The sequence below is a fragment of the Lutra lutra genome, chromosome 11, assembly GCF_902655055.1.
Source record: "Lutra lutra chromosome 11, mLutLut1.2, whole genome shotgun sequence".
Taxonomy (NCBI): Eukaryota; Metazoa; Chordata; class Mammalia; order Carnivora; family Mustelidae; genus Lutra; species Lutra lutra.
Genome location: NC_062288.1, coordinates 96,142,061 through 96,168,007, shown reverse-complemented (window position 1 = coordinate 96,168,007; position 25,947 = coordinate 96,142,061). Strand labels below are relative to the sequence as shown.

At 39.5% G+C, this 25,947-nt stretch overlaps 1 protein-coding gene across 1 annotated transcript; it reads right to left on the bottom strand.

The window, feature by feature from the left end:
* Positions 1–17,335: 17,335 nt before the first annotated feature.
* Positions 17,336–18,280, bottom strand: LOC125081196 (putative olfactory receptor 9A1). The gene has a single exon (XM_047695741.1). The coding sequence runs from the start codon at positions 18,278–18,280 to the stop codon at positions 17,336–17,338; it is 945 nt and encodes a 314-aa protein (XP_047551697.1).
* Between the last annotated feature and the right edge of the window lie 7,667 nt (positions 18,281–25,947).

The following is a 25,947-nucleotide window of genomic DNA, read 5'->3' as shown; positions in this document are numbered from 1 at the left end:
TATCTGTACTCCAGTATCCACCCTATGACCAGAAGACAAGAAAACACCTGTGATATAGAGGCAAAATCCTCCTTATTCCCCACGTCTCAAATCTCTACTTCCAGCAGGGACACAACACCTCCAAATGGGCAGCCCATCCCTCTAACCAAACTGCCATGGGGTCAGTCCCATTGAGCAACTTGGAAAATTCCAAAGAGCACATCTACTTATCTAGGACCTTCCATTTTCTCCAGAGCCTTAGGGTATGCAAAAATGATAGAAGTCACCGATATAGATCATACTCAGTTCCTCAGGAGAACTGGGCTCCTTCCCTCTCCACATGCAGAATTTTGCCCAAAGGTATCATCTCCACAGACCCTTACCCCCTCATCCTCTCCAAACAATACATGCACAGTTTCACTCTCGAACCTCTTTAGGCTGTATTTTTCTTTCTGTTGGCTCACATCAATACCTCAAATCATAGTATGCATTTGTTTCTTACTTTATCATCAAAACCCCACATTAGAATAAAGTACCCTGAAGCGACTTCTTTGCATTTCTTGTATTACCACCTGTGACAAGAACAGACTCTGACAAAGTATATATTCTATAAATATTTTTGAATATATCAATTAATAGATCAAAGAAGAAATAAAGAGTATCCACCGGACTACCTTTCCCTCCATTCACTCTTCTCCAAAGCACCACCCAGTCAGTCTGCATTCTGTCTTCCAGGAGATCCCCAACAAGATGGCAAGCAGATATAAGGAAGACAGAATGAAAAATGAAAGAACACAGACTTGGGTGATGCCACAGAGTATGCCCATTGCCAGTACTAGGTACCATCAACCTGCCCTTGGCTACAGAGTGATGATCTGATGGAGAGTCATCTACTCTGTGGCTCCCCTACTCCACTCTTCAGACTCTAGGTGTCCTTGTTCCATATGGCAACAAAGCCTAGACCCTCTCATGATAATGCTCTTCTATTCTGTCCTTCACTGAAGGGAATACCTGGAAGACACTTACCTCCAGAGATGGGCACTGGACTGGAAAGTTCTACTGCTCTTCAGGCATCAACCCAGACTACCCATGGCTAGTAAAGAGCCATGCTTGGGAGGCAGACACAGCTCCTTAGGTCTCCACTCATGGCAAAGAACACCGTCCACACCGAGGAGCTTAGGAAAAGTCCAGAAGTAGTGCTGAGAGGAACCCACCTATCTTCCCCTCCCTCATTCTCTCTGCCTCTTTCTTTCTCTACCTTTTCTGTCGCCAAAGATAATTATACACTAAGGAATCATTTGCACAGGCTCAGAGACACACTAGGGATATAGTCAAGGAAAAGCTGAAGAAACTTTCACTCTTCCCTCTGAGGATAATCAAGTCTTACTTTTTTTTTTTAAGATTTTATTTATTTATTTGGGAGAGAGAGAGAGAGCACAAGCAGGGAGGAGTAGAGGGAACTCTCCACTGAGAGAGTCAAGCAAACTGAGCAGGGAGCATGATGTGGGACTCGATCCCAGGACCCTGGGATCATGACCTGAGCCAAAGGCAGCCAGTTAACTGACTGAGCCACCCAGGTGCCCAGATAATCAAGTTTTACCTCCTGGAAAAGTTATGTGCATCAGGCAAACTTAAAAACTGCCTGTCAGAAATTTCTCAATGATCAGGCTGCCTTCCTCCCAGACCCTTACTCATCACAACCACCAAGCTGTGACTGGTCAGCCCCCTGATCTGCTCTGTGCTTCTCCCTGACTCCATTTATTCCTGCAGAGCCTAAGCTACCCCCAAGCTGATGAGTCCCCTAATCCCTACAAAAGACACACATCAAAACCTAGAGTCCACTTAATCCTCTTCTTCATCATCCTCAAGTTTTCATGAAACACATATTCCCCAGAGGATCTGTACACTCTCCACCACATACCCTTTGTCCACTTATGACAGCATGTAAGAGAGAGAGAGGACCTGCCACCTACTCCAAATTTACATTCTGTTAAGTCTACAGTCCATTCCAGGCCCTCCAACATTTATCCAACTGTGGTTGTTCAGCCATACATTTCCCTTCTCAAACTTCAAATGCTCTCGGGTCACCTCCCTGTACTGCTTGAATTGAGGAGTGAAAGTGAAGATATTCAGAATCAACAACAACAAAATACTAAGTGAGGATGTCTTGGATTTAGGTAAAATAGCAAAATCACACTTAAAATATCTCTTCTTAAACTTTGTAAAACAAATTTCATTTTTCATAAAATTAGTCAGGTCATAATTCTAAGTTCAAATGGAAGGATATAAGGTAAAGTGCAAATATCCATCTCCCCACTTGCTTGACTCTCTTGAGAATCCATCTGCTAGAGAGAAATATTATAAATTATTATTATACATTTCTACTGTATTCACAGAGAAGTATTCTGTGTGTTTATAAGAACATTTGTATGTACCATTTTAAATTAAATGATATTTTAATAAATATACTGTCTGTGCTGGAGGGGAAGGGTTTGAGAAGGTGAGAAGGTGGCTGGGTGATAGACATTGGGGAGTGCTATGAATTGTGTAAGACTGACGAATTACAGACCTGTACCCCTGAAACAAATAATACATTATATGTTAAAACAAAATAAAAGTTAATAAATAAATAAATAAATAAATACACTGTCTGGCTACTTCTTAATATATATATGTGTGCATGTATGCTTGTGTTGTATTAAACTTTTCCTAACAATGAATCTTGGAACACAGAAAAAATAAAATTATATTAAAAAATAAAAAGAAAAAATAAATAAATTTTCCTTACTAACAATGATATGTGAATCACATTTTAAGTGATAGCTTTACAAATATTCACTTACAAAAACACTGATGGTTACTTAATGTGCTGATGAATATTTCATTTTCTACAATTTTTCATGTCTACATTGCTGTTGCAATAAATATTCTCATGTCTGAAAAGTCGTACAAGTAAACCTTTTTTTTTAAAGATTCCTTTATTTATTTTAGAGAGGGAGAGAGAACATGAGCAGGAGGGGCAGAGGGAGAGAGAGAGAATGTGAAGCAGACTCCACACAGAGAGCAGAGCCTGATGCAGGGCTCAATCTCTACACCCAGAGATCAATCTGAGCCAAAACTAAGAGTCAGACACTATCTGCCCAGGCACTCCTATAACTTTGTAATTGTATTAAATTATTAGCTGTTACCAAGTCACCATCAAAAAGTTACATTAATTTATAATCTCTTTTAATTTTTTACTTAAATTCCAATGAGTTAACATGCAGTGTAATATTAGTTTCTGGTGTACAATATAGTGATTCCACACTTCCATACATCACATAGTGCTCAACATAACAAGGGCACTACTTAATCCCCATCACCTAGTTCACCCATCCCCCCCACCACCTCACCTCTGGAAACCATCAGTTTTTCTCTGCAGTTGAGTATGATTCTTAGTTTGCCTCTCTCTCTCCTTTTTTCCTCCTTTGCTCATTTGTTTTGTTTCGTAAATGAGATTGCATTGGGCCTATGCCCAGATCCTCTGGTCAGAGTACTTCTATTTAGTGTTGTTACCCCATGCAGATCCTAGAATGCCACTAACAAAACAGGAGCCACCAATCATACTATGAAGTAGAGACCCATCCCTCAGGGCCTCACCACCATGGGAACTGTGCTGACAGCTACCCATGACACCTCTGTCCCACTATGTGCCTGTCAACCTCTGAGTGGCCATGTGGGGTCATGTGATGACTGCTGGGGAACAGTGAAGGAGGGCTGCTGTCAAATGAGGAAATATGAGGAGGGTGGAGGGTATGCTCTGTGTCAGAGCCTTCATTAAACAATCAACTTTCTTAATTCCAGGCATGGTTCCATTTCTCTAGATATCTTTCCAGTATGATCAACTAGACATTGGCAGAGTAGAAATGGAGAAGGAGAAAGGAATATAAAGTAATAAAACTCCTTTGGAAAAAGTTTCATTTCTTATAAACTTAAATATATATCTCCCTATGATCTAGCATTTCTCTTTGTAGGTAGTTGCTGAAAATAAATCAAAATGTATGTCTTCTCCAATACTTCAGTTACAGTGTTCATAGTGCCTTTAATCATTATAACTAATTGTGTGACAGAAAACAAATATCCATCAACAAGAGAATGTTATAGTCATACAAGGAAATACTACTCAGCAATGAAAAGTAACAAAATGCTGATAGGACACAATGTGGATGAATTCATGTACATTATAATAAATGAAAAGTTTAGATATGAAAAAATTGCATATGGTGAGATGCCATACATTCTAGAATAGATAAAAGTAATCTGTAGTTAAAGAAACCCCAACAGTGATTGCCTCAGTGCTAAAGAGAAAGATTAGGAGGGAATACTGAGGTATGTGGGCTATTCTTTTTAAGTTATTGGGTTATATTGATCAGCTTTTTAATTCAGGATTTTGGCCTCTCTATTAATGAGAGATATTGACCTATAATTTTCTTTTAGGTAAGAATGATGTCAGGTTTTGGCATCAAAGTAATTTTGGTTATCATAAAATGAGTTGGAAAATAAGCCCTCCTTTCCGATTTTATGGGGAAATGTTTGTATTATTTCCTCCTAAATTGTTTGGAAAAATCCATCAGTGAGGAAATCTAGGCCAGGAGTTTTCTTTGTGAGGAAGTACTTATTTATAGGTAAAATCCCTTTAGGAGCTATAGGACTATTCAAAACTTCTGCTTCAGTTTGTGTTTTCCAGGTGATTTGTTTAATTCATTTAAGTTGTCAAATTTATCAAAATAAAGTTGTTCATGATATCCATTTTTATACATTTACAGTTTATAGCACTATTGTGACATCCCTTGTTTCCATTTCTGATATTAGTGATTTGTGTTTCTATTTTTTACTTGCTCATTCTTGTGAGGGATTTATCGATCATATTATTCTTTTCCAAGACATTGCATTTGGCTTTATTGATACTTCTCTATTGCTATCTGGTTTATATTCCACCTTCTCAAGTAATTCTCTCTTCATGTCTCATCACAAAGTGTTCTCTTTATAAGGACACCAGTCAATAGGATTAGGGACCACACTACTCCAGTATGACCTCATCTTCACTAAGTACAACTGCAACCCCATTTCCACTCAAGTTCACATTCTGATATACTAGGAGGTTAGAATTTCAACATATGAATTTTGATGGACATAATACAACCCATAATAGATGTCTTGGTTGGTTCTAATTTTTGGCAATTATGAATAGAGCTACAAAGAGCATTCATGTGCAAGGTTGTACATACATGTTATCAACTCATTTGTGTATATATTAAGGGATATAATTCCTGGGTTGTATTGTAAGAGTATACTTAGCTTCGTAAGAAATTGCCAAAGTGTCTTTCAAAGTGGCTGTACCATTTTGCATTCCCACCAGCAATAATGATAGTTCCTGTTGCTCCACATTCTCACCAACATTTGGTGTTTGGGATTTTACCCATTCTACTAGGTGTGGGGTGGTTCTTCATTATTGTATTAATTTGTAATTTCCTAATGACATAGAATGTTGATCATCTTTTTATATGTTTATTTACTATCTGCATATGTCTTTTAGTGAGGCAACTGTTCAGATCTTTTGCTCATTTTTAATTGAGTTATTTGTTCTTATTGTTGAGTTTTAAAAGCTCTTTGTATGTTTTGTGTACATGTCCGATATTTCATATGTCATTTGCCACATACTTTCTCCCAAACTGTGGCTTGTCTTTTCTTTCTCATAACAGTCCTTCCCAGAGCAGAAGTTCACCTTTTCAATTTTTTCTTTCATTGATCATCCTTTTGGTGTTGTATCTAAAAACGATTCATCAAACCCAAGGTCACCTACTTTTCTCCTGTTAGGTTCTGATGTTTTGTACTTTTGCATTTTACATTTAGGTCTCTGATCCAATTTGAGTTTATTTTTATGAAAGGTGTAAGATCTGCATCCAGATTTTTTTTTCCCCTGTGGATCCAATCATTCCAGCACCTTTTGTTGAAAAAACTATCCTTTCTCCACTGAATTTCCTTTGTTCTTAATTAAAGATCAGTTGATGATGTTTGTGTGGGTCTATTTCTGAGCTTTCTATTCTATTCTACCAATATATTTTTCTGTTATTTCACCAATAAGACAATGTCTTAATAACTACAGTTATATTATAATAAATTTTGAAGTTGAGTAGAGTTAGTAGCTTCAAATCTGTTCTTCTTCAGAATTGTGTTGGCTATTCTGGGCCTTTCACCTTTCCATATAAATACTAGCATCACTTTGTCATTATCTACAAAATAACTTACTCGGATTTTGGTTAGATTGCATTGAATCTATAAGTCAAGTTGATAAGAATTGACATCTTAATACTGTTTTTCTGTGCAGGAATATGGGGTATTTCTCCATTTATTTATATCTTCTTATATTTTTCATCAGAGTTTTTAAGTTTTTGTAGTTTTTCTCAGATAGGTCATGCACAAATTTTGTTAGGTTTGTACCTAAATATTTTTTGGTGCTCAAGTAAATGGTGTTTTTAATTCCAAATCCCAGTTTTTCATTGTTGATATGTATTAAAGCAAGTACATAGGAAAGTGATTGACTTGTATACTAACTTTATATCCTGTGACCTTGCTATAATCACTTCTCAGTAACATTATAGCCCTTCATGGGTAATGCAAGTATCTTATAACAGAATATCCCCAGCTCCTCTCTCACATCCCCTAAACATTGCTGTCATTCATTTCACTTATTCATAAGCTAGAATCATCCGATATGTTGCTGCTCTGTCATTCTGACAAACTATTTGTGAGATCAGGTAAGAATAAGAAAAATTAAATATTTTATTTTACCTAAATTTATTCCTTCTCTAATTTCTTCCTTTCTTTCTGCAGATTCAATTTGTGAACAATATTATTTTCCTACTCTGTAAACAACTTCTTTTTTTATTTAGTTTTTTTTTAAATTTATTTATTTGACAGAGATCACAAGTAGGCAGAGAGGCAGGCAGAGAAGCAGGCTCCCTGCTGAGTAGAGAACCTAATGTGGGGCTCCACCCCAGAACCCTGAGATCATGACCTGAGCCGAAGGCAGAGGCTTTAACCCAGAGCCACCCAGGCGCCCCTGTAAACAACTTCTTCTAACATCTCTTACAAGGGTGGTCTACTGGTGAAAAATAAAATGTTATTTGTCTGAGAAAGTATTTCTTCTCTTTTTAAGAATAATTTCCCAAGATACAGAATTCTAGAATGGTGGATTTCTTTCATCAACACATTAAGTACTTTACTCTGCTTTCCTTTTGGCTTGCATGTTTTCTGAAGAGGACTCTAATGTAATTCCCATTGTTATTCCTCTGTAGGTTAAGTGTTTTCCCCCTTCTGGCTTCTTTCAATATGTTGTCTTTGTCTTTGATTTTCTGCACTTCAAATATGATAGGCCTACAAGTAAATTGTTTGCTATTTATCCTGTTCACATTCTCTGAGCTTCCTGGATCTGTGGTTTAATATCTGTTTTCATTAATTTTAGGAATTTCTCAGTTATTATTACTTCTAATAATTTATCTGTTACTTCTCATATTCTCATGACACATAAGATTTATAATTGTTTTTGTAATTGTTCCAAATTCTTAGATACTCTGTTTTACGTTTTCATTCATTTTTCACTTTGCATTTAAGTTCTGGAAGTTTCTCAGGACATATCATTAAGCTCACTGATTCTTTCCTCAACTATGTACACTCTTTTGCCAAGCTCATTAAAGCCACTCTTTATTTTTATTTAGGTTGGGCCTTTCTTACCACTTCATTTTTTTAAATCATTTTTAAATTTATTTTCAGCATAACAGTATTCATTGTTTTTTGTACCACACCCAGTGTTCCATGCAATCCGTGCCCTCTCCAATACCCACCACCTGGTTCCCCCAACCTCCCACCCCCCCACCTCTTCAAACCCTTCAGATTGTTTTTCAGAGTCCATAGTCTCTCATTGTTCACCTCCCCTTCCAATTTCCCCCAAATGCCTTCTCCTAACTCCCCATGTCCTCCATGCTATTTGTTATGCTCCACAAATAAGTTAAACCATTTTTTTTAAGATTTATTTATTTATTTATTTGACAGACAGAGATCACAAGCAGGCAGAGAGAGAGAGAGGAGGAAGCAGGCTCCCTGCGGAGCAGAGAGCCTGATGTGGGGCTCGATCCCAGGACCCTGGGATCATGACCTGAGCCGAAGGCAGAGGCTTTAACCCACTGAGCCACCCAGGCACCCCAGAGAAGGAAGCAGGCTCCCCGCTGAGCAGAGAGCCCAATGCAGGGCTCGATCCCAGGACCCTGGGATCATGACCTGAGCTGGAGGCAGAGGCTTTAACCCACTGAGCCACCCAGGCGCCCTAAGTTAAACCATTTGATAATTGACTCTCTCTGCTTGACTTATTTCACTCAGCATAATCTCTTCCAGTCCCGTCCATGTTGCCGCAAAAGTTGGGTATTCATCCTTTCTGATGGAGGCATAATAGTCCATAGTGTATATGGACCACATCTTCCTTATCCATTCATCCGTTGAAGGGCATCTTGGTTCTTTCCACAGTTTGGCAACCATGACCACTTCATTTTTATTCTTCCTTAGTTTCCATTGCTCTGCCGATGTTATCCATTGGCTCTTGCATTTTGTCTACTCTTCTACTAGAGTCCTTAGCATGTTAAACAGTTATGTTAAAATCCTAGTCTGATCATTTCAACATTTCTGCCACATCTGAGTCTGATTCTCATGTTTGCCCTGTTTCTTCATATTTTCTTTTGCTTGTTTGTTTTTTAGTATGCCTTGTAATATTTCACTGGAAGCTGGACATTACCACATAATGGGTAAAAAAGCCCTGAGGTAAACAGGTCTTCTATGTGAGGTTTTATGTTTATCTGGCTCAGAATTGTGCTGTGTTTACTGTTTAATGTAGCCATAGGTGTGAGAGGCTAAAATAAATCTCTTGTTCTTATTTTTGTCTCATCTGTTGTTTTTGTGTTTCCCTAGAATCTCCTTCTTAAATAAGGTCTTAGACTCAAAGTTATTTCTGTTGTAATCCCCTGCTATCATACAGCAGCCCTGCTGATGTGGTGGTAAGGTAAGGAGTGGAAGGAGTGAACCATTCAACATTCTACAGTCCTATGATTAGGTCTCAGACTTATAGTGAACCTGTGTCTCTGGGTTGTGACTTTCAGCTTCTCTGTAACTTTAGTGAAACAGAAGGACAGAGAGACTGGAGTTGGCTATTTCCCAGATTGAGAATTTGGGCTATAACCCAAATTGGTTAGGCTATAACCCAAATTGGTTAGGTAAAAATCCAAGGTATTTAGGCTTTGATAAAATAGTGTCCCTTAAAGCCAGGCATATTTCAGAATGTTTTCAAATTCCTTGGTGTATTTCAGAATGGTTACTTTCACCCTTCACCTAATTGATAGGACTCTAAATTCTCTGACCTTCACTCTGAGATCCTGACAAGGATCCTGGACATACAATTCACAAATGCATGGGGGCCCTCCTAACACTGGGACTCTCTGAAAGTTTTAGCCCCCAAGTTTGTCCCTACAGAGCCTACAACAATTTGTCAAGTACGTTCTAACCTCAAACTAGCTCCAGCAATGGACTTCTGCATCAGATTTTCTGCTCCAGTACACTGTGATTCATTGTATTTGCCTGTCTTTCCAATTTGAAGAATATTGGTTTGCCCAGTGACCTTAGTTCTCTGATGGATTTAAGAAAGTAAGCTGATTTTCACTTTCTTTGGTTTTATTCCTGTTGTGAGGACAACAGTGACAACTTCCAAGCTCCTTAATTGGAAATCAGAAATCCTTCTAATTGTTTGATTTTAATATAAAGTACAGATATAGAATCACTACACAAAGCAAATGTATATCTAATTTATAATGACATAAGTACTCTTATAGCTACCAGCCAGATCAAAGAAAAAGAAAGAACATCCACAGAGACCTCAGAACCTCCTGCGCTACCCCACTACAATTATAATCCTTATTTCCCTAAAAGTAACTATCTTTGCAATAATCACTTCACCACGTTTCTTTTATCACCCAAATTTACATCACTACATACTATAGCTTAGTTTTGACCATTTTTTTTAAATTTCATGTATCCTTTTAGTCCCTTTAATCTGTAGATCCTTTCAGCATCCCTTTCTTTTCTTTATAATCTATCTGTTGAAATCACTAGGTGTTTTGACAGTAGTTGTCTATAATCTGGATTTTGGTGATGGTATCCTCATGATACAGTAAGTAAAGTTCTCTATATATTTTCCTGTAAATTGGCAGCTGAATTCAGAGGACTGATAAGACTAAACTCCTCTAGTTTTGACAAATGAAGGTCTTTTACAGTATTTCACCCAAAGACACATAAGATCTATTTTTCTCTTTTCTATGATGTTAGAAACAGTTGATGCATGATGTATAAACATCACTGGGCATTGCTAAATGGTGATATTCTAATTCTATCATGTTTCATTAATTATCTACAATACTTTGATATTTTCATTTACTGTATATTTACCCAAAATAAATACTTGAATCTTTCCATTTATCAGATCTCAAAATAATAAATAGGTTTCCTTAATCTCTTTTGAAGGTGAATAACTTGTAAATATCATTATGAACTCATGGTTCTAAATATGTTTGATGGGTTTTAAATAACTGCAATCATTGTATTTTCAAATTACAACTTGTCCCATATTGGCTAGTGAAAGTCTCTTCAGTTTGGACCCTGAATCCTTTTAACATGTCCCTAGTCAGCTTTGATATTTGGTGTGACAAAATGTTCCAAGCTCATCCTGTTTATTTCTGGCCCCAGACCTGGAGTTGGCCACACATCCTGGAGGATTTGCTTCTTATTGTTTAAATGGTCATTTAGCACTGTGATCAGGGCCTAAAGGGCATGCTCATTGTTACTGGGTTAGTCATTGAACTACCACTCAAAAAAAAAAAAAAAATGAGAATACACACACACATACACACATCCATATGCACGTATATGCATACATACAGAGAGAGAGAGAAAGAGAGATTCATACCGATATGTGTAATCCAATTCTGAAATAAACAGACTATGATAATGGCACACACCAATCTGACTATAGCCCCAGCAATGGGGGGGAACCACCTACTCTGACTCCAGGCCCCACCCACCAACAAAAACTCCTCAGGGAACAACACAGAGAAAGTGCCCTATAGTTCAATGCTATCACCTCTTGGGCAAACACCTGATCTGACTCAATGCAAGCCATGGCAGCTCCAGACAAGCCTAATAACAACACAGAGACAAATCCCTTCCCACAACAGGCAGAGTCATTGCAGACAAATGGACTGAAGGCAAAAGTGGCTCAGCCAGAAGAGCAGGGCACATGCCACACACATAGAAGACACCCCTGAAGTGCCAGGTTCCATTGAACAAGACACATTGTTCTGCAGGTCACACTACAGGACCTCTTTTTCATAAGGCCACTACTTTCAAGAGCACCACAGGTAGCTGACTTTCCTAACATGCAGAAACAGAGAGAGAAAAGGAGACAGAGGAATATGTCCCAAATTAAAGAACACAACAAAATCAAAGAGTGCTGATTGAAACAGAGATAAATAATATACCTGATAAAGAATTTAAAGCAATGGTCATAAATATACTCATTGGACTTGATTAAAAAGAGTGGAGGACCTTAACAAAGAGAAAGAAAACATAAACAAGAATCTATCAGACATGAAGAACTCAATAACTGGAATTAAAAATATACTAGAAGGAATATATAGCAGACTAGAGGAGGCAGAATAATAGGTCAATGACCTGGAGGACAAAGTCAAGGAAAACAAGCTGAACAGGAGACAGAAAAATAATAATAATAAAAAATTAAAATAGAGGGAACTCAGCAATACCATCAAGCATAATAACATTTGCATTATACAGATCACAAAAGGAGAAGAAAGAGAAAACAGGGCAGAAAACTTATTTGAAGAAATAATAGCCGGAAACTTTTGAATCTGGGGAAGGAATAGAAACTCAGATCCAGGAGGCACAGAGAGCCCCCTATTTAACCAAACCAAGAAGGTCCACACCCAAATACATAGTATTTAAAATGGCACAAAGAAGGGGTGCCCGAGTGGCTAAGTTGGTTAAGCATCTGACTTCAGCTCAGGTCATGATCTTAGGGTCATGGGATTGAGCCCTGCGTTGAGCTCCACATTCAGAAGGAAATCAGCCTGAGGATGCTCTTCCTCTCTCTCCTCTCTCTCCCTCTACTCCTCCCCCTGCTTACTCTCTCTCCTTCTCAAATAAATAAATCTATAAAATTAGATTAGATTAAATTAAATTAAAATGTAAAATGGCAAAAAGTAGTGATAAAGAGAGAATTTTAAAAGCAGCAAAAGAAAAACAATTATATACAAGGGAAGCCCCATAAGTCCATCCACTGATTTTTCAGCAGAAACATTACAGGCTGGAAAGAAATGGCATGGTATGTTCAAAGTGCTGAAAGAAAAAAGCCTACAACCAAGAATATTGCATCCAGCAAGGCTATAATTCAGAATAAGAGGAAAGATAAAGTGTTTCTCAGATAAACAAAAGTTAAAGGAATTCGTAACGATTAACTTAGCCCTACAAGAAATGAGAAGGGGACTCTTAATGGAAAGGAAAGGCCATAAGCAGGAGTAGGAAAAGTAGGAAACACAAAAGCAAAAAAATTAAGTACACCTATAAAAATCAGTCAAGGGATTCACAAAATAAAAGGATGTAAAGTACAATGTCATATTCCTAAATGTTAAGCTGGTGGGGAAAGGAGTAAATAATGGGATTAAATTTAAGCAACCATAACTTACTATATGCTATTATATGCATAGATGTTATATAGAAACCAAATAGTTACCACAAATCAAAAACCAGTAATAGATATGCAAGAAATAAAGAGAAAGGAATCCAACTATCTGATTAAAGAAAGCCAGCAAACCATGAAAGAAGAAAGCAAGAGAAGAAACAGAGAACTATAAAAATAACTTAAAAATAAGTAACAATTCTGTCAGTTGTCTTTTGGTTTTGTTCACTGTTTCCTTTGCTGTGCAAAAGCTTTTGATCTTGATAAAATCCCAAAAGTTCATTTTTGCACTTGCTTCCCTTGCCTTTGGTGATGTTCCTAGGAAGATGTTGCTGCGGCTGACGTCGAAGAGGTTGCTGCCTGTGTTCTCCTCGAGGATTTTGATGGATTCCTTTCTCACATTGAGATCCTTCATCCATTTTGAGTCTATTTTCGTGTGTGGTGTAAGGAAATGATCCAATTTCATTTTTCTGCATGTGGCTGTCCAATTTTCCCAACACCATTTATTGAAGAGGCTGTCTTTGTTCCATTGGACATTCTTTCCTGCTTTGTCGAAGATGAGTTGACCATAGAGTTGAGGGTCCATTTCTGGGCTCTCTATTCTGTTCCATTGATCTATGTGTCTGTTTTTGTGCCAGTACCATGCTGTCTTGATGATGACAGCTTTGTAATAGAGCTTGAAGTCCGGAATTGTGATGCCACCAACTTTGGCTTTCTTTTTCAATATTCCTTTGGCTATTCGAGGTCTTTTCTGGTTCCATATAAATTTTAGGATTATTTGTTCCATTTCTTTGAAAAAAATGGATGGTACTTTGATAGGAATTGCATTAAATGTGTAGATTGCTTTAGGGAGCATAGACATTTTCACAATATTTATTCTTCCAATCCAGGAGCATGGAACATTTTTCCATTTCTTTGTGTCTTCCTCAATTTCTTTCATGAGTACTTTCTAGTTTTCTGAGTATAGATTCTTAGTCTCTTTGGTTAGGTTTATTCCTAGGCATCTTATAGTTTTGGGTGCAATTGTAAATGGGATGGACTCCTTAATTTCTCTTTCTTCTGTCTTGTTGTTGGTGTAGAGAAATGCAACTGATTTCTGTGCATTGATTTTATATCCTGACACTTTACTGAATTCCTGTACAAGTTCTAGCAGTTTTGGAGTGGAGTGGAGACAACTGACAGAATGGGAGAAGATATTTGCAAATGACATATCAGATAAAGGGCTAGTGTCCAAAATCTATAAAGAACTTAGCAAACTCAACACCCAAAGAACAAATAATCCAATCAAGAAATGGGCAGAGGACATGAACAGACATTTCTGCAAAGAAGACATCCAGATGGCCAACAGACACATGAAAAAGTGCTCCATATCACTCGGCATCAGGGAAATACAAATCAAAACCACAATGAGATATCACCTCACACCGGTCAGAATGGCTAAAATTAACAAGTCAGGAAATGACAGATGCTGGCGAGGATGCGGAGAAAGGGGAACCCTCCTACACTGTTGGTGGGAATGCAAGCTGGTGCAACCACTCTGGAAAACAGCATGGAGGTTCCTCAAAATGTTGAAAATAGAACTACCCTATGACCCAGCAATTGCACTGCTGGGTATTTACCCTAAAGATACAAACATAGTGATCCGAAGGGGCACATGCACCCGAATGTTTATAGCAGCAATGTCTACAATAGCCAAACTATGGAAAGAACCTAGATGTCCATCTACAGACGAATGGATAAAGAAGAGGTGGTATATATACACAATGGAATACTATGCAGCCATCAAAAGAAATGAAATCTTGCCATTTGCGACGACGTGGATGGAACTAGAGGGTATCATGCTTAGCGAAATAAGTCAATCGGAGAAAGACAACTATCATATGATCTCCCTGATATGAGGGAGAGGAGATGCAACATGGGGGGTTGATGGGGTAGGAGAAGAGTAAATGAAACAAGATGGGATTGGGAGGGAGACAAACCATAAGTGACTCTTAATCTCACAAAACAAACTGAGGTTTGATGGGGGGAGGGGGTTGGGAGGGGGGGGGGTTATGGATATTGGGGAGGGTATGTGCTATGGTGAGTGTTGTGAAGTGTGTAAACCTGACGATTCGCAGACCTGTACCCCTGGGGATAAAAATATATGTTTATAAAGCTGTAAAAAAAAAAAAAAGAAAAAAGAAAGAAAGGATGAATACCCAAGTTTTGTAGCAACATGTACGGGACTGGAAGAGATTATGTTGAGTGAAATAAGTCAAGCAGAGAGAGTCAATTATCATATGGTTTCACTTATTTGTGGAGCATAACAAATAGCATGGAGGACAAGGGGAGATGGAGAGGAGAGGGGAGTTGAGGGAAATTGGAAGGGGAGGTGAACCATGAGAGACTATGGACTCTGAAAAACGATCTGAGAATTTTGAAGGGGTGGGGGGTGGGAGGTTGGGGGCACCAGGTGGTGGGTATTGTGGAGGGCACAGATTGCATGGAGCACTGGGTGTGGTGCAAAAATTAATGAATACTGTTATGCTGAAAAAATTAAAAAATTATAAAAAAAAATAAGTAACAAAAGGGCAGTAAGTACACCCATAAATAATTACTTTGAATGTAAATGGACTAATGGCTCTAATCAAAAGACACAGGGTAGGACGCTTGGGTGGCTCAGTTGGTTAAGCGGCTGCCTTCAGCTCAGGTCATGATCCCAGCGTCCTGGGATCGAGTCCCACATCGGGCTCCTTGCTCGGCGGGGAGCCTGCCTCTCCCTCTGCCTCTGCCTGCCATTCTGTCTGCCTGTGCTCGCTTTCTCTCCCTCTCTCTCTGACAAATAAATAAAATCTTTAAAAAAAAAAAAAGACACAGGGTGACAGAATGAATAAAAAAGCAAGACCCACCCATGTGCTGCCTACAAGAGACTCATTTAAGACCTAAACACACAGGCAGATTGAAAAGAAAGGGCTGGAAAAGCATTGCTCATGCAAAAGGAAGTAAAAAGAAAGCTAGGGTAATGATAAGTATATCAGACAAGAGAGACTTTAAAACAAAGATGTAATAAGAAACAAAGAAGGACATTACATAATCATAAAGGGAACAATCCAACAAGAAGATACAGTTGTAAATATTTATCTATCCAACATAGGAGCATCCAAACTCATAAAGCAGCTTTTAACAAACATACATATTGACATAATCAATACTAATACTATAATAGTAGAGACTTTAACACCCCACTTACATCAAAGGATAAATCATACAAACAGAAAATCAATAAGTAAATAGTGGCTTTGAATGACACATTGGACCAGGTAAATTTTAACAGCTATATTCAGAACATCCTATCTTAAAACAACAGAATATATATTCTTGTCAAATGCACATAGAACAGAGTCCAGAATAAATACATGTATTGTGTTGGGAGGCAGTCTCATGTGCACAGTCTTTTGACCTCTACTTAGCCACAAGAATGGCAGAAATATTGACAATGGCGGTCGACAGGAAAGGGGCTGGGACTAGACAATATAGAAAGTGAGATATGGATTAGGAAGCTCCCTATAGACCTGAAGGACAGCTTGGTAAACTCTGTCTTTGTAGGGGGAGGGGGAAAGGAAGAAAGAACTGTAGCTGAGAGAGAAGGGAGATGGAATGCCCTGTGTCATGATTGGATAATGTGAGGAATGTAGGGAGAAGCGACCAGGGGTGGCCCCTTTTCTGCACTCCTGCCTCATCCCAGGGACACACCAAGGTCAGCTTGCCCTTGTACGTTCAGGTCCCAGAATTCATGCCCTCCCACATCTGGGGCTTGGGTGATAATGAGAATCATGCTAGATAAGAAAAATGCCTCTTTCTAAGACCCTCCCTCCTCACCATGAGAAAGTCCACCAATTAGAGACATGCCTGAATTAACATACATCTCCCTGAGATTGGAAAGAAGGCAGGATTGTGGAATGAGTTCACCCTTACAACTGCCAATTGAGAAGATCTACAGGGAGGTAGCATCCCTGTAAGACCTGGGGACAGGAACCTCAAGTAAAGGTTGGACCCCCTGAGGCTGAACTTGGGGTCACTCACAAAAGAAATAGAGGGTGCTTTAGGCAGTGAGAAAATCATGAAAGCCCAGGACAAAATATAGGAAGATGACTCAACACCTAGAATCAATCATGGAGGTCAACTCCACAGAATGAATACTACTCCTCCTTGCTTTTCTCATTCAAAGAGCTGAGTGTTCCAAGAAATATCACATATATTTTGCACATTTACACCTGCTAAATTTATACTATAAGATGTATTATAACTACAGAAGTATGTATGAGAATATATATCCAATTAAAAAATAATAATGAGATCTCCCATTGTAGGAATCATCTGATTATAAATTGGAGCACTGTCAGTGTCTTAAAATTCTCTTGAAGAATTTTGTGGAATTCTCATGTAGATCACAAGCAACTTAGTGTTGAAAATTATCATTTCAGATTGCATTATTGCTTTCAGACTACTCAGGTCCATGACAATGTGTCTGTGATTGTCCTTAGGACACAGCTACCCCTTGAGGAATTGATGGCAGCGTTTCATGAAATCTCGAAAGGCCTCTATAAATTTATCATTCCGGAGGGTGAAGATGAATGGGTTCAGAAAAGGGGTCACCACTAAAACCATCAGTGATGCTACCCTGTTGTACTCAGCTGCCTGTGTTTGCTTGGGTTTCACATACAGGAATAAGCAGGTGCCATAGCCAATCACAACAAAGGTGAAGTGGGATGCACAGGTAGAGAAGGCTTTCCTCCGACCAGAGGCTGAAGGGATCTTGAGGATGGTGGAGATGATGTAGGTGTAGGAGATGATTGTAGGGATCAAAGAACCAACAATAATGAATACAGCCATTAAAAAAAGAATAAACTCTGTGAAAAGGCTGTCATCACAGGATAGTTTGAGCAGTTGCCCTCGGTCACATAAAAAATGGTCTAACACATTTGATTTGCAGAATGTAAGCTGAAATGTGGCATAGACAGGCCAGATTCGAAATAGGAACCCAAACACCCATGACACAATGACCACCCAGATGCAGGTGTGGCTTTTCATAATGATGTTGTACCTCAGGGGGTTACAGACAGCCACATAACAGTCCACAGGCATTGCTCCCATTAATACCAACTCTGACGTACCCAAAAAAAGGTACAAATATAATTGTGCACTACATGCTGTCAAAGATATTGCCTGCATCCCAGGAAGCAGTAACCCCCAGAGCATCAAGGGGACAGCAACTGATGTGATCAGGATCTCTAGGACAGAGAGGTGGCCAAGGAAGAAATACATGGGGGACTGCATGCGTTTATCAACACTGACAATCACAATGATGAGCATGTTCCCCATGACTGTCACTGAGTAGAGAAGGAAGAATGTGGCAAAAAGAATATTGTGTAATTCTTTGGAGCCACGGAAGCCAAGTAGATAAAATTCAATGGCACTAGAATAATTCTTCAACATTTAGTCCTGTGTCTTGCCCTTTATGAAATCTAGAGAACAAAGGAGAGCTTACATGCTTCTAATTTCAAAGGACTGAAGCTATTCCCAAGTCGAGGAAGTATTATCTCTGCTCTTGGGTTCCATATCATGACAAATGGGCTCATCTTCTAGTATTCTCTGTACAAGGTTGATGTGAAATGTTTTATGAAGAAAATACATATTAGAATAAATATACATATGCAAAAAGGTGAGCATTAGTCACCAACAACCCCCCCCCCATATGCACCCTCGTCTTTCAACTCACTGGTCTTTCTGCCTCTAACTCTGCTCTGACCTGCCACCCTGTCCACTTCCCTGACTACAATGAGCTCATTTATAACACCAATGCTTCCCTCCTGAATGCCCTAAACCATATTCTCTGCCCCTTATGTCCATGTCCTACAGAATCCTGACAATCCCACCCAGATAGGGTAACTTCTTCCCTTCATCTCCACTGAATGTGCGCTCTATTTGCCTTATGTTCACTTGAAGTTCTCACTTCAGTTATCTTAATCATTACTTCAGTCTGTTGTTAGAGCCAGCTTGCAGAGAGGTGGGGTCTACCTGGGAAACTGTCATAAGATAAGAGCTATACTGAGACAAACTATTGAGTCTTTCTCTGTATTCTGGGGAGCTGGCTCCCTGGAATAGAGTATTCTACTTTGTTTCTCCTTATTCTTATCACGAAAGACATCTCTATCTCTCATTTCAATGACTGTGCCTCCTCCTCATAGGAAGAACCTCATTCGTTTCCAGTTGGTAACCCCTAGTTCTGAGATCATTCCTTTTGTCACCAGAAGACAGCAGGGAGTAGAGGTCCAGAGCAGTGAAAAGGAGGCTGGAATTTTCATCCCCATCTCCCACCTGTCCTATACAATCTCCACCCTGGCACCAGGAGACAAGAAACCAGGAAACATTCTCTGCCATCCTCATGTCTCAAATCTCTAGTTTCAGTGAAGAAATAAGACCTCAAAATGGGCAGCCTATCTCTATTTCCAACCAGCTATGGTCTGCATCCCATAGAAGAGAAGCTTGGAAAAGTCCCCAATTATCTGCTATCTATGTCCTCCCATTTTCTCCAGAGTCCTGACAAAAAGGAAAAGTGTCAAAGTGTCAAAGACACCAAAATGAATCACACTGATCTGCTTAGTATATCTGGGCTCCTTCCCTCACCACATGCAGGTCTTTGCTCAGAAGTCTCCAACCATGGGTCTTCCCCAGTCACCCTCTCTAAAATAGTACAAGTATGTCTTCACATTCTATCCTCTTAGAGGCAGAATTTTCTTCTTATTGGTTCTCATCAATAGCTGAAATTGAAGTTCCGTGGTCTTTCTTATTCACTGTCACATCTCCAGTGCCTAGAACAGAGTCTGACACAGGGTAAGCCCATATGTATTCTTTCAGTATTTATTCAATACATTTCTCCAAACAAGTCAGTGAATGAGTAAAGAGTATCCATCCTGACCTGCTTTTCCTCCTATTACAAAATAGAACCTTCTCTTCACTGTTCACTAAGGCATTGTCTGGTCAATCTGTGGGCTCTCCTCCTAGAGATCCCCTGCAAAATGGCAAGCTTACATAAACAAGGAATAAGGACAAATGAGAGAGCAGGGTCTTAGGTCATGGCAGAGAGCTATGTCTACCACCAGCACTGAGAAGAGCTAAATCTGCTCTCTGCTGTGGAGGGAGGATTTCATTTGGGTTCCTCCATTGCACAGCTCTCCTAGCCCACCCTGCACACTCTACTGAAGATGTCTTCATTTTAGACAGCAGTGAAGCCTAGAACTTCCCATCCCGATCTTCTCTTACTCTCTCCTTCATAGGTGGGAGCCCTGGCACTCACCTCCAAAAAAAGAGCCTGAGCTGGAATGTCTATGGCTGTCCAGGGATCAGCCCTGGCTACTCCTGCCTGACTAGTACAGAGCACACTCTGTGGCCCAGAGCATGCTGATGCTGTCCTTGCTCTCAGTGCAAGAGAAAACAGTCTTCATACAATTTCTCAGAGAAAAGTCCAGTAGTAATAATGCTGTGGAAGTCCAGTTGTCTCCCTCTGTCTCTCCCCCTCCTTCTTTTCTTCTCCTGTCTGTCCCTATGGGAGTTATTCACTGAGAAACTAAATTTGTCAAGTTCAGAGAAACCCTAGGGATGTAGTCAAGGAAAAGCCAGAGAAAGTTTCACCTTTCCCTCCTGAGACTAATCAAGTTTTAGAACATGGTGAAGTTTTATGTCATGGGCAAACTTGAAGTCTCCTCGTCAGGGGTTTCTCAATGCCCAGGCTGCCTTCGACCCAGTCGCCAAGTCCTGATGATCACCAAACAGTCCGTGCTGTAAGCAGCCAGCCCCTCTGCTCTCTCCTGTGCCTCTGTTTCCAATTAACCCTGCAAGAGCCCTAGCAACCCATAAGCAGAAGACACCACAAATGGCTCCAAGACACTTACCAAAAATCAAAAACCCAGTGGCCAACAGGGGTGCCTGGGTGGCTCAGTCAGTTAAGCATCTGCCTTCAGCTCAGGTGATGATCTCAGGGTCCTGGGATCAAGCCCCAAGTTGGCCTCCCTGCTCAGCTAGGAGCCTGCCTCTCCTTCTGCCCCTCCGCCTGCTGGTGCTCCCTCCCCGCAATCCCCAGCCCTGTGCTGCTCCCCACTGGTGCTCTCTTGCACATTCTCCCACTCTCAAATAAATCACTAAAATCTTTAACAAAACAAAACAAAACAAAAAAATCCAGAGGCCAACAAATAGTCTCTGTCAAAAGTTTTTCATCTCAAAGCCCTAAGAATCCCATATTATTCAGATGATTTCTGCACTCCCTCTCTACAAGATACTCTGCTATCATAGTTATGGGAACTCATAAACAATGAATCTTGGAAAAATTAAATTAAATTTTAAAAAAGAGAGAGAGACATAGGATCTGCCCTGCAAACCAGTCTCAGGTTCTGCTAATGCCACAACCCGTTCCCATCTCTGCAACATGCATGCATTCCAGCTGTGGCTCTTCAGCCACATTTTCCCTTCTAGGTCTTCAAATGCTACCAGGGCACCTTCCCGAGCTACTTGAAGTGAGAGGTAAGGGCTTAGGAACCAACACAGAGAACTGACAGAAAAAGTAGTGTATAAAAGTGAGGATGGCTGGGGTGCTGAATAAAATAGCAAAGTAACATTGAAATATGTATGTTTACATTAATAAAACACTTTCCATTTATCATAAAGTTAGCACAACTCAAGGTAAAAATAAAATTTTATACAGGGATATAAAATGGATGCAAATGTCTCTCTCACCAATGCCTGATTTTCCTGATCTATCTCCTAGAGTAAACAGTACTATTAGTTTCTGTTGTGTCCGTACAGGAATTTTCTATGCATATACAAGTTTATCTATATATGGTCTTTATTTGCTATTTTAGTAAGTCTATTGTCCTGCTACTTTGTTATATGCATGTGTGGGCATACATTAAGCCTTTGCATATTAGCAATAATATACTCTCACATTTTAAGTGGCTGACTCTTCCAGTTCTTCACCAGTAAAGAAAAAAGCTGCTACTATAAAAATCTTCACATGTAATCCTGTACATTTGTACAGCTATAACTTCCTAAATTACTATATTAAATTTAATAGCTGTTATCAAATCATCCTCCAAAAAAATCTATCAGTCAAAATCTCTTGAAATGAGGCCCAGGGGTACCTGGGTGACTCAGTCAGTTGAGCGTCCCACTATTGGTTTTGGCTCAAGTCATGATCTCAGGGTCATGAGATAGAGCCCCATGTTGGGCTCTATGTTCAGTAGGGAGTCTACTTGAGATTCTCTCCCTCTGCTCCCCACCTGGGCATACTCTCTCTCTCTTTCTCGAATACTCTTTCTCTCTCTCTCTCAAATAAATAAATTTTAAGAAAATTGAGGCTCACTGAAATTTTCACTTCAGTGTTAACCCTGTGCAGGTCCCAGAAATGCACTGACATATCAGGAGTCAGTAATTACACTGTGAAATAAAGGCCCATCACAGAGGCTGTTCACTCCCATGGAGAGTGCACTGATAGCTGCCCATGACACCTCCGTCCCACTATGTGCCTGTTAGCTTCTGAGCGGCTGTGTGGCTCATGTACGGACTGTTGGGGAACAGTGAAGGAAGGTCACTGGCAAATGAGGAAATCCGAGGAGAGGACTCTTTCCCTCAAAACCCTTACAGCCCAACCAGTTTCTCTACTTGGGTTACTCTAAGATATCCTCCCAGTGTTGTTTAAAGCCACAGTAGCTCAGTAGCCATGGGAAAAAATGAAAACTAGTAAAACCCATTGGAAAAAATGTTGTCAGTTTAAAAATTTTTTTGTGTATAGTTGACACATCATGTTACATTAACTTTAGGTGTACTGATTCAACTTCTCTACTCATCATGCTGTGCTCACCACAAGTGAAACTTCAGAATAAGTATACACTTCCCCTCCGCTGTAGCAATTACACTCCCAGGTATGCACCCAAGAAAAATGACATGTGTCCTCAAAAAGACTCCCATTAGAATGTTCACAGTGGTTTCATTCATTATAGAAACTGATACAAAACAAAAGTCCATCAATAAGAGAATAATAGTTCTTTCTTGATTTTTTTTAATCTATAAAAGGAAAAATTAGAAAAGAAGTAAATGTCCATTCTTAGTGGAAGTTGAATAAACATTAGACAACTACTTATGAAATATTATTCAGTCTGTAGCTTTCACATTAGTGCCTATCATATAGTAGGTATTTATTAAAAGAATACATTATGAAAATGAAGAGTAAGGAAAAACTTATGGTTTGTTGTGATAATGTTAAAACAATGTGTAATTTTGTATATATGATTGCAGTGATGAAAGGGAAGAATACATGGGTCCCTGGTCTCTAAATAAACTCAAAATTCAAAATAAAAATTAAAACAGAGAATGATACAGTCATTCATCCCTATTCAGATTCTGTATTTATAAATTCATCTGTTTGCAAAATTTTATTTGTAACTTCAAAATCATTATCAGCAGCACTTGCAAGGTCATTTGTTTTAAGCTCTAAATGTTATATCTATAGTTCTAAAATCTAGAACTTTCCAAGTTTAATTCTTTTTAATGAGAATAAAGTCTTGTCTCTTCCAGCTGTTGTGGTAGGTGGGTGAAATGTCGACAGCGTGAACAAGTGCCCTGGCTGGACGGTGGACAGAGGGAGTTTCCAGGATGTGGGAATTTCTGTTTTTTAAAACTGAGACAGACCTTGGCAAAGTGAGATAAGTAGCACCCTACCTGTGAAACAGATATTTCCTTGGCGACTCAGAAAATACAAGGGACTCTCAGTGCCCAATTGCTGTGTATGCCAACTTTTAACCACTGCTCCCATTTTAACCCCTAAACCTTCCCCTCACCTTCAATGGTAGCTGATGCTTCCATGTGCTGAAGCTTTTAACAGTTCTGTTGAGTAAATGCAATTACTGGGTTGTTTGGGTTTTTTGGGGGATCTTTTTTTGTTTTTCTGTTTTTTCATTTTTCCCTTAGCAGAAATTTCATTTGCATTGCATCATCTTATTATTATCTTGGAGACTCTGCTTTCCCACATCAAAAATAAATTGTGAAATATCATCTGTTGTACCATTTTCACCATTCTCTTTGTCCTTGTTATTTAACTCCTTTTGTATTCTTTTTTTTTTTAAAGATTTTATTTATTTATTTGACAGAGAGATCACAAGTAGGCAGAGAGGCAGGCAGAGAGAGAGGAGGAAGCAGGTTCCCTGCTGAGCAGAGAGCCCGATGTGGGGCTCGATCCCAGGACCCTGAGACCATGACCTGAGCCGAAGGCAGAGGTTAACCCACTGAGCCACCCAGGCACCCTCCTTTTGTATTCTTATAGTGCCTCTTAGTATGGCTGGGGGAGCAAGTGGAAATTAATGATCAGTTGATCATAAATAGAAAGTCAGGCTGCTTATTTCTTCTTGTCCCTGGAACTCAACTGTAGCATGTTAGGGGAAGAGACAGCTGTCTGCTTGTCAGGAATCTTGATCCTCCCTGATGCTTTATCCGTATCTTTTGGCCCATCTCAGGGCCCATAAGAGTTACTAGGGCAATCATATAGAGTGAATGCACTCCATTCTTGACCAGAAGGAGAACGAATTAGTTTTGGTGAGGAGGGAAGGGGAAGGGCTAAAGAAAGGGCATATTTAAGAGAGATGCTTTCTCTGGGGCACCTGGGTGGCTCAGTTGCTTGAGCATCCAACTCTTGATTTTAGCTCAGGTCATGATCTCAGGGTTGTGCCCGGCGTTGGGCTCTGCACTCAGCAGAGATGCTTGAGATTCTCTCTCTCTGCCCCTCCCCTTACTCGCTCCCTCCCTCTCTCTGAAATAAGTAAATAAATCTTTCTTAAAAAGAGAGAGAGGTGCCTTCTCTGAGCTCTCTCTTACACTTAGGGAATCATAGGGAGGACTGTTGTATAAATAGTTCAGGTCACAGAGCCTTGAAAAACATCCTGTTTCCTTGGTCTAGATGGCAAAAAGGTCGGGATTAGAAAAATAGAAAAAGGAATAGTTATGAATGGGCCCTAAATAGCACAAGGAAGCAAGCTAGATCACTTGTGACGTCAATGCCACAGACATTAATTGGAGAAGTAATTGGAGAAGAAGCATCCCTCACAATCTGTAACACAGACCTACCGTACAGGGCTACAGTCGGATCAGCTGGTGTTGCGCTGGAGGTGGAGAGATGGGTTACACTGAGGTGTGTGAACACACTTGCATGAATGCGTACACGAGTATATCACAGAAACACGAGTTATGGATGTCCATGTCTAGTTAACATATTGTTTAATCCTTAATTAAGGGTCTTCTCCAAATGCCACTGGACACTAGGTAGAAAGCTCTCCGTCTTTGAGCAACTGTGGGTGTTTTAAGTCATCTTTAAAATAGGAAAAACATTTTTCTCCACCTGAAAAGTTTCTTTGCACTGACTCACAAGGGACTAATTATTTCCTCTCTTGAAAACTTTGTAAGGAAGCAATTATCTCCTTGCTAGATGGCATTTACCTTCACTCAGCTCCTAGTAATATATCAGGGCACACAATCACTCAGAATTTTCTCTTCGGAGACTCTCTGCTGTAACTCCAACCTCTTAATAATGCCCCTCCTCCCATCACAAATCAAGCACAAAAACATCTTTTTTTTTCTTACTCTCCCCTTCTGAAGTGATGAAGTTGTTGACTTCTGAGTTTCAGGAACTTGGTTTAGGATAAAGTAACTACCCCATCCTTAGCAGCATCACACAGGACCAACTCTGTCTTGGGTTTCATTATATCAAAAACTAATGTTTGCTAATTAAATTTAAATTAGAAAATCAATTATTTATAAAATAAAATTTATCAGGGCATTATTAGGCAGGTAATTTCCTAATCTTAAGGATGAAGGATCCTCTAAAGGATATTTAATGAAGTATTTGCCATTAATTTCTGAAAGCCTTTTTCCTTGGTCACTATTCTTTCAGATCCCATTTTGGGAGATAGAGTCTGAGAGTTAGAACCTCGGGAATCTTAACCTGAGTTTTGTATTAACTTGTTAGGTAAGCTATACCAAATCATTCGGCTTCCATAATCTCATGAATAAGAAGAAAGGGTGTCTTGAAAATTGGGAGAACATCTGTCCTGTTGAGACTTGAC

What these genes read in the sequence shown, in the direction of transcription:
- LOC125081196 (XM_047695741.1), bottom strand. Translation starts at nt 18,280, where the DNA reads ATGTTGAAGAATTATTCTAGTGCCATTGAATTTTATCTACTTGGCTTC.